This window comes from Lampetra fluviatilis, chromosome 61, assembly GCF_964198595.1.
Source record: "Lampetra fluviatilis chromosome 61, kcLamFluv1.1, whole genome shotgun sequence".
Classification (NCBI taxonomy): Eukaryota; Metazoa; Chordata; class Hyperoartia; order Petromyzontiformes; family Petromyzontidae; genus Lampetra; species Lampetra fluviatilis.
Window position 1 is genome coordinate 3,728,820 of NC_136335.1, and position 9,365 is coordinate 3,738,184.

The following is a 9,365-nucleotide window of genomic DNA, read 5'->3' on the forward strand; positions in this document are numbered from 1 at the left end:
GTGTCCCGTGTCTGTGTGTGCGCGCGTGTGTGTGTGTGCACGTGCGTGTGTGTGTGTCCCGTGCGTGTGTGTCCCGTGTCTGTGTGTGCGCGCGTGTGTGTGTGTGCACGTGCGTGTGTGTGTGTGCACGTGCGTGTGTGTGCGCACGTGCGTGTGTGTCCCGTGTCTGTGTGTGCGCGCGTGTGTGTGTGTGTCCCGTGTGTGTGTGTCCCGTGTGTGTGTGTGTGCGCACGTGTGTGTGTGTGTGCGCACGTGCGTGTGTGTGCACGTGCGTGTGTGTCCCGTGCGTGTGTGTGTGTGTGCACGTGCGTGTGTGTGCACGTGCGTGTCCCGTGCGTGTGTGTGTGCGCGTGTGTGTGTGCACGTGCGTGTGTGTGCGCGCGCGTGTGTGCGCGCATGCGTGTGTGTGTGTGCGCGCGCGTGTGTGCGTGCGTGTCCCGTGTGTGCGCGCGCGTGCACAAACGAATGTGGGTGAGTGTGCAAGCGTGAGTTCAAGCATAGCCATGTGAATGAGTGTGCGTGTACACACGCGTGGGTGAGTGTGTCTGTGAACGCGTGCGTGTGTGTGTGGGGAGGGAGCGGTGGTGCAGCGGTTAGCGCGCCGCGAACCCCGGCAACCCGAGTTCGATTCCCGCTCACGGCCAAAATCAATAACGATTATCCGAAACCGGCCCTGGGCCTCCACTAGATCGACTCAGCCTCAAATTAGTAACCTGGTGCATTGTGCAAAACATCAGCACTGGTGCTGGCCACCCACCCCCTCGTAGTCTGTTGAAGGCGTGATAGTGGGGGGAGGGGGGGGCGATACTGGTAGGAACGAAGTGAACCAGCCTACAGTAGATGATATCGTCCGTCCGTCCGATGTCCGATTAGGTGTATCAACATCGCCCCCTACTGCACACACTTGGCAGGACCCTACAACAACCTTTTAGACTCAGTGGGGCTTTCCTGGCTAAACAAGTGTAACATTCCCTTATAATTCCGTGAGATAGCTTTTAATTAAAAATTTAAATTAATGAGGCTTTCCTGGCTAAACAAGTGTAACATTCCCTTATAATTCCGTGAGATAGCTTTTAATTAAAAATTTAAATTAATGAGGCTTTCCTGGCTAAACAAGTGTAACATTCCCTTATAATTCCCTGAGATAGTTTTTAATTAAAACATTTAAATTAATGAGGCTTTCCTGGCTAAACAAGTGTAACATTCCCTTATAATTCCCTGAGATAGTTTTTAATTAAAAATTTAAATTAATGAGGCTTTCCTGGCTAAACAAGTGTAACATTCCCTTATAATTCCCTGAGATAGTTTTTAATTAAAACATTTAAATTAATGAGGTTTTCCTGGCTAAACAAGTGTAACATTCCCTTATAATTCCCTGAGATAGTTTTCAATTAAAACATTTAAATTAAAAATTAACTCACAGCGGCCTAAAGCCTACAGCTAGGCCTAAAGCCTAGAACTAGGCCTCAAACTCTCCCTTCGTATCGTAACCCCCGCCATTTCATTTTATTATAGCCATTCATTTGTTCGTTCCTACCAGCCCACCCCGCAGGGACCTGTTATGTAGCTGCCGCTGCTGTTGCTCACGATGATAACGACGACGATGATGTTGCTGTGTCTGTGCAGCGACTGTGCCCGGCCACGCGGAGGGCCTCACGCCCGTGGGCCCCGGTCACCGTGGCCTCCGGGCCAACATCTCCTGGGAGCGCGACGGGGCCCTCGTGACGGGAGGGCCGCAGACCCAGGTGGGGGGAGGGGGGTCAGTCTGTCGTGGGGGGTGGTGGGGGGGTTCATCTTGAACTTGTTTCGTACGGAGCCAATCGCGCGCATCCACGTGAGCCCCCCTCTACCCCCCTCATCCTTGTTACCCCTCAACTTACCCCCCCCCTCTTCTCCCCCTCATCCCCCCCACCCTCTCCCTCCCCTTCCCCCCACCCTCGTCCCCCACCCCCTTCTCCCCTTCGCCATCTCCCCCCCCCCCCATCTTCCCCCCCCCCCGCTTCTTCCCCCCCCCCCGCTTCTTCCCCCCCCCCCGCTTCTTCCCCCCCCCCCCCGCTTCTTCCCCCCCCCCCCGCTTCTTCCCCCCCCCCCCCGCTTCTTCCCCCCCCCCCCGCTTCTTCCCCCCCCCCCCCCGCTTCTTCCCCCCCCCCCCGCTTCTTCCCCCCCCCGCTTCTTCCCCCCCCCCCCGCTTCTTCCCCCCCCCCCCGCTTCTTCCCCCCCCTCTCCCCTCCCCCTCTTCGCCCCCACCCTCGTCCCCCACCTCCTTCTCCCCCCCCCATCTCCCCCCCCCCCGCTTCTTCCCCCCCCCACCCTCTTTCCCCTTCTCTTCCCCCCTCCTCCCCCCCTCTCTCCCCTCCCCCTCTTCGCCCCCACCCTCGTCCCCCCCCCCACCCTCTTCCCCCCCACCCTCGTCCCCCACCCCCGTCTCGCGCCCCCCACCCTCCCACGAGTGGCAGGGTTCGTTTGGAGGTCGCGAGGCGCCGACGCAGCTGAGCGGCACCCTCGTCGTGCTGGGGGCGCTGAGCGCGGAGCGCGGGGAGGAGGGGGGGGGAGGAGGGTGGGGAAGAGGGGGGGGAGGAGGGGGGGGAGGCGGCGGTGGGGCGCAGCCAGGCAGCCACCCTCACCGTGACGGGTGACGCTCCTCACCACACGACTCACCACGTGACTCACCACGCGACTCACCACGCGACTCACCACACGACTCACCACGCGACTCACCACGTGACTCACGCGCGACGGTGGTGCTGGTGGAGATGGTGGTGGAGCTGGGGATGGTGCTGGTGGAGATGGTGGTGGTGGAGATGGTGGTGGTGGAGATGGTGGTGCTGCTGGTGGAGATGGTGGTGGTGGAGATGGTGGTGGAGCTGGGATGGTGCTGGTGGAGATGGTGGTGGTGGAGATGGTGGTGGTGGTGCTGGTGGAGATGGTGGTGGTGCTGGTGGTGCTGGTGGTGCTGGTGGAGATGGTGATGGTGGTAGTGCTGTGGATGGTGGAGATGGTGATGGAGATGGTGCCGGTGAAGATGGTGGTGGGGGTAGTGGTGGAAGTGCTGGTGGAGATGGTGGTGGTGGTGGTGGTGGAGATGGTGGTGGTGGTGGTGGTGGAAATGGTGGTGGTGCTGCTGGTGGAGATGGTGGTGGTGGTGGTGGTGGAGATGGTGGTGGTGGTGGTAGTGGTGGAGATGGTGGTGGTGCTGCTGGTGGAGATGGTGGTGGAGATGGTGGTGGTGCTGGCTCCAGTTTAACAGCAGAGGTCTCACTCTGAATCAGTCGAGTGGTAATATCTTTTCATCGGTTGCGTAACGCTGTGTGGAAGCTACCTGGTCTGTCGCTCCGCACGAAGCTTCAGGTCTTCTCGGCCACGGTCATTCCCTCCCTTCTCTACGCTTGCGAAACATGGACCCCCCCTAATGGAACATCTTCGCCGGTTAGAAACATTTAAGCTGGCCTGTCTACGATCCATCCTGGGTTTAACCAGGCTGGATTGTGTGAGGAGTTCACAAATCCTTGAAAGATCTGGGCAAAGTCCCATCGGTAGAGCTCCTCCGGCAGGCAAGGCTGCGTTGGCTGGGTCATGTAGCCCGCATGCCCAGCCACCGCATGCCTAAACAGCTTTTGTTCGGCCGGATCGAGGGGGCTAAACGGGCGCGGCACGGGCTAGAGAAGAGATGGAGTGATCTGGTACAGGAGGACGTGGAGCTGAGTGGACTTGCCGATGACTGGTACCAGCGGTGTCAAGATCGGCCTCTGTGGAGGAGGCTCGTGAAGGACGCTACTGGGTAGTTGGAGGCAGTCGCCCTCCAACAACAACGGAGGGCGGAGGAGCGACGCTCACAACAACGAGCGGAGCGCCGGGTGGATAAAGCACATCAAGATGGCACAGTAGGGGGCACAGGTGGTGCATCAGCCAGTCATCTCAGTCAGTCGACTCGTGGCACCTGGGTCTGCCCCGTGACCTCCTGCCAGCGGGCGTTCGACACTTCACGTGGCCTCAAGGTGCACATGGCCTGGCACAAGCGTCGTGGTGACGTCACCGCCACTTAGTGGCGAATGGCGGTTGTTGTTGTTGCTGGTGGTGGAGATGGTCGTGGTGGTGGAAGTCCTGCTGGTGGTGGTGTTTTTTGTCTTCGGCGTTGGAGATGTCGGTGGTGGTGCTGCCACCGTGTCCCCCGCCACCGCCACCGTCTCGACCGCCGCGCCATCCATGGGCTGGCGCTTCGAGCGGCACCCGCAGGACGCGACGGTGCCGCTCGGCTCTCCGCTGGCGCTGCGGTGCCGCCCCCCCCCGGAGCCGCCCCCCGGCGCTCGTCGACTGGTTCCGTGACGGCGCTCGCCTCGACACGGGCGGTGCCGGCGGCGGCGGCGGCGGAGGGGAGCTCCTGATCCCCAGGTGAGGGGGGGGGGGCCACTCGGTTTCTGCGGTGGAAAAAACAACCGGCGCCTGCTGCCGAACAGCGCCGACCTACAGCCCCAGCACGGACCTGGCACGGACCTGGCAGTGGAAAAACAAGTATAACCCGTAAAAACAAAGTTTTTCACTCTAAATCCTTTATATGCGTGGCGGCTAGAGTCCTCTCGTCCTCTGGCTTGAGATGGCTGCCACCTATGGGTCAGATGATTGCCTGCCACCATTAAGCAATTGGTAATTAAATATAATATTTTTGTCCTAAAAAGTGTAAAATTTTGGAAAAATGTTTTCACGAATATTAATTGTCACGCACAACGAGTCTGTGTGGAAAATGTCAGCTCGATTGGATCACGGGAAGTGGGTTAAAAAACGACCGAAAGATTTGCACGGTCGTAAGCAAGCAAGCGAACTTAATATAAAGGATTTAAAAAGTTGCGTGGGACTCCGTTTAAGATGCTGCTCCCCCCCTCCTCCGCCCCCCCACCTCCCCCTCCCACTGTCGCCTGCCCCTTGCCCCCCCTCCTCCTCCGCCCCCCCCCACCCCCCCTTGCCCCCCCCCCCGCAGCGTCACCGAATCGGACGCGGGCGTCTACTTCTGCCGTGCGGTGAACGCGCTGGCGCGCCGCTCGGTGACGTCGCGCCACGCCCGCGTGCGCGTGATCGGTGAGCGCACGGCCACCGCTCAATCGTCACGCCATCAGCAGCCAATCACAGCGATCTCTCACGCCATCAGCAGCCAATCACATTGATCTACCACTCTACCTGTGTAAGCATCAGCAGCCAATCACATTGATCTACCACTCTACCTGTGGAAGCATCAGCAGCCAATCACATTGATCTACCACTCTACCTGTGGAAGCATCAGCAGCCAATCATATTGATCTACCAACCTACCTGTGGAAGCATCAGCAACCAATCACATTGATCTACCACTCTGCCTATGGAAGCATCAGCAACCAATCACATTGATCTACCACTCTACCTATGGAAGCATCAGCAGCCAATCACATTGATCTACCACTCTACCTGTGGAAGCATCAGCAACCAATCATATTGATCTACCACTCTACCTATGGAAGCATCAGCAGCCAATCACATTGATCTACCACTCTACCTGTGGAAGCATCAGCAACCAATCACATTGATCTACCATTCTACCTGTGTAAGCATCAGCAGCCAATCACATTGATCTACCACTCTACCTGTGGAAGCATCATTAGCCAATCACATTGATCTACCACTCTACCTGTGGAAGCATCATTAGCCAATCACATTGATCTACCACTCTACCTGTGGAAACATCAGCAGCCAATCATATTGATCTACCACTCTACCTGTGGAAGCATCATTAGCCAATCACATTGATCTACCACTCTACCTGTGGAAGCATCAGCAGCCAATCACATTGATCTACCACTCTACCTGTGTAAGCATCAGCAACCAATCACATTGATCTACCACTCTACCTATGGAAGCATCAGCAGCCAATCACATTGATCTACCACTCTACCTGTGGAAGCATCAGCAACCAATCACATTGATCTACCACTCTACCTATTGAAACATCAGCAGCCAATCACATTGATCTACCACTCTACCTGTGGAAGCATCAGCAACCAATCACATTGATCTACCACTCTACCTGTGGAAGCATCAGCAGCCAATCACATTGATCTACCACTCTACCTGTGGAAGCATCAGCAGCCAATCACATTGATCTACCACTCTACCTGTGGAAGCATCAGCAGCCAATCACATTGATCTACCACTCTACCTGTGGAAGCATCAGCAACCAATCACATTGATCTACCACTCTACCTGTGGAAGCATCAGCAACCAATCACATTGATCTACCACTCTACCTGTGGAAGCATCAGCAGCCAATCATATTGATCTACCACTCTACCTGTGGAAGCATCAGCAGCCAATCATATTGATCTACCACTCTACCTGTGGAAGCATCAGCAGCCAATCACATTGATCTACCACTCTACCTGTGGAAGCATCAGCAGCCAATCACATTGATCTACCACTCTACCTGTGGAAGCATCAGCAGCCAATCACATTGATCTACCACTCTACCTGTGGAAGCATCAGCAACCAATCACATTGATCTACCACTCTACCTGTGGAAGCATCAGCAACCAATCACATTGATCTACCACTCTACCTGTGGAAGCATCAGCAGCCAATCATATTGATCTACCACTCTACCTGTGGAAGCATCAGCAACCAATCACATTGATCTACCACTCTACCTGTGGAAGCATCAGCAGCCAATCATATTGATCTACCACTCTACCTGTGGAAGCATCAGCAACCAATCACATTGATCTACCACTCTACCTGTGGAAGCATCAGCAACCAATCACATTGATCTACCACTCTACCTGTGGAAGCATCAGCAGCCAATCATATTGATCTACCACTCTACCTGTGGAAGCATCAGCAACCAATCACATTGATCTACCACTCTACATGTGGAAGCATCAGCAACCAATCACATTGATCTACCACTCTACCTGTGGAAGCATCAGCAACCAATCACATTGATCTCCCACTCTACCTGTGGAAGCATCAGCAACCAATCACATTGATCTCCCACTCTACCTGTGGAAGCATCAGCAGCCAATCACATTGATCTCCCACTCTACCTGTGGAAGCATCAGCAGCCAATCACATTGATCTACCACTCTACCTGTGGAAGCATCAGCAACCAATCACATTGATCTACCACTCTACCTGTGGAAGCATCAGCAGCCAATCACATTGATCTACTACTCTACCTGTGGAAGCATCAGCAGCCAATCACATTGATCTCCCACTCTACCTGTGGAAGCATCAGCAACCAATCATATTGATCTACCACTCTACCTGTGGAAGCATCAGCAACCAATCACATTGATCTACCACTCTACCTGTGGAAGCATCAGCAGCCAATCACATTGATCTACCACTCCACCTATTGAAGCATCAGCAGCCAATCACATTGATCTACCACTCTACCTGTGGAAGCATCAGCAGCCAATCACATTGATCTCCCACTCTACCTGTGGAAGCATCAGCAACCAATCACATTGATCTCCCACTCTACCTGTGGAAGCATCAGCAGCCAATCACATTGATCTCCCACTCTTCCTGTGGAAGCATCAGCAACCAATCATATTGATCTACCACTCTACCTGTGGAAGCATCAGCAACCAATCACATTGATCTACCACTCTACCTGTGGAAGCATCAGCAACCAATCATATTGATCTCCCACTCTACCTGTGGAAGCATCAGCAGCCAATCACATTGATCTACCACTCTACCTGTGGAAGCATCAGCAACCAATCATATTGATCTCCCACTCTACCTGTGGAAGCATCAGCAGCCAATCATATTGATCTACCACTCTACCTGTGTAAGCATCAGCAGCCAATCACATTGATCTACCACTCTACCTGTGGAAGCATCAGCAACCAATCATATTGATCTACCACTCTACCTATGGAAGCATCAGCAGCCAATCACATTGATCTACCACTCTACCTGTGGAAGCATCAGCAACCAATCACATTGATCTACCATTCTACCTGTGTAAGCATCAGCAGCCAATCACATTGATCTACCACTCTACCTGTGGAAGCATCATTAGCCAATCACATTGATCTACCACTCTACCTGTGGAAGCATCAGCAACCAATCATATTGATCTACCACTCTACCTATGGAAGCATCAGCAGCCAATCACATTGATCTACCACTCTATCTGTGGAAGCATCAGCAACCAATCACATTGATCTACCATTCTACCTGTGTAAGCATCAGCAGCCAATCACATTGATCTACCACTCTACCTGTGGAAGCATCAGCAGCCAATCACATTGATCTACCACTCTACCTGTGGAAATATCAGCAGCCAATCATTTTGATCTACCACTCTACCTGTGGAAGCATCATTAGCCAATCACATTGATCTACCACTCTACCTGTGGAAGCATCATTAGCCAATCACATTGATCTACCACTCTACCTGTGGAAACATCAGCAGCCAATCATTTTGATCTACCACTCTACCTGTGGAAGCATCATTAGCCAATCACATTGATCTACCACTCTACCTGTGGAAGCATCAGCAGCCAATCACATTGATCTACCACTCTACCTGTGTAAGCATCAGCAACCAATCACATTGATCTACCACTCTACCTATGGAAGCATCAGCAGCCAATCACATTGATCTACCACTCTACCTGTGGAAGCATCAGCAACCAATCACATTGATCTACCACTCTACCTATTGAAGCATCAGCAGCCAATCACATTGATCTACCACTCTACCTGTGGAAGCATCAGCAACCAATCACATTGATCTACCACTCTACCTGTGGAAGCATCAGCAGCCAATCACATTGATCTACCACTCTACCTGTGGAAGCATCAGCAGCCAATCACATTGATCTACCACTCTACCTGTGGAAGCATCAGCAAGCCAATCACATTGATCTACCACTCTACCTGTGGAAGCATCAGCAGCCAATCACATTGATCTACCACTCTACCTGTGGAAGCATCAGCAGCCAATCACATTGATCTACCACTCTACCTGTGGAAGCATCAGCAACCAATCACATTGATCTACCACTCTACCTGTGGAAGCATCAGCAACCAATCACATTGATCTCCCACTCTACCTGTGGAAGCATCAGCAGCCAATCACATTGATCTCCCACTCTACCTGTGGAAGCATCAGCAACCAATCATAATTGATCTACACTCTACCTGTGGAAGCATCAGCAGCCAATCACATTGATCTCCCACTCTACCTGTGGAAGCATCAGCAACCAATCATATTGATCTACCACTCTACCTGTGGAAGCATCAGCAACCAATCACATTGATCTCCCACTCTACCTGTGGAAGCATCAGCAGCCAATCATATTGATCTACCACTCTACCTGTGTAAGCATCAG

General features: G+C 53.4%; 1 protein-coding gene across 2 annotated transcripts in view; it reads left to right on the top strand.

Moving 5' to 3' along the window:
* Nucleotides 1-9,365, top strand: part of LOC144951166 (uncharacterized) — a 19,205-nt gene that overhangs the window by 8,297 nt on the left and 1,543 nt on the right. Inside the window, exons 3-6 of one of the 2 annotated variants that reach the window (XM_078881304.1) lie at nucleotides 1,627-1,745; nucleotides 2,457-2,632; nucleotides 4,139-4,389; nucleotides 4,973-5,091. In XM_078881304.1, coding sequence (XP_078737430.1) covers nucleotides 1,627-1,745; nucleotides 2,457-2,632; nucleotides 4,139-4,382 — 539 coding nt within the window. In that variant the 3' untranslated portion in view covers nucleotides 4,383-4,389; nucleotides 4,973-5,091. Of the gene's footprint in view, nucleotides 1-1,626; nucleotides 1,746-2,456; nucleotides 2,633-4,138; nucleotides 4,390-4,972; nucleotides 5,092-9,365 lie in introns of those variants that run through there. The other variant, XM_078881305.1, reaches the window with a different exon arrangement.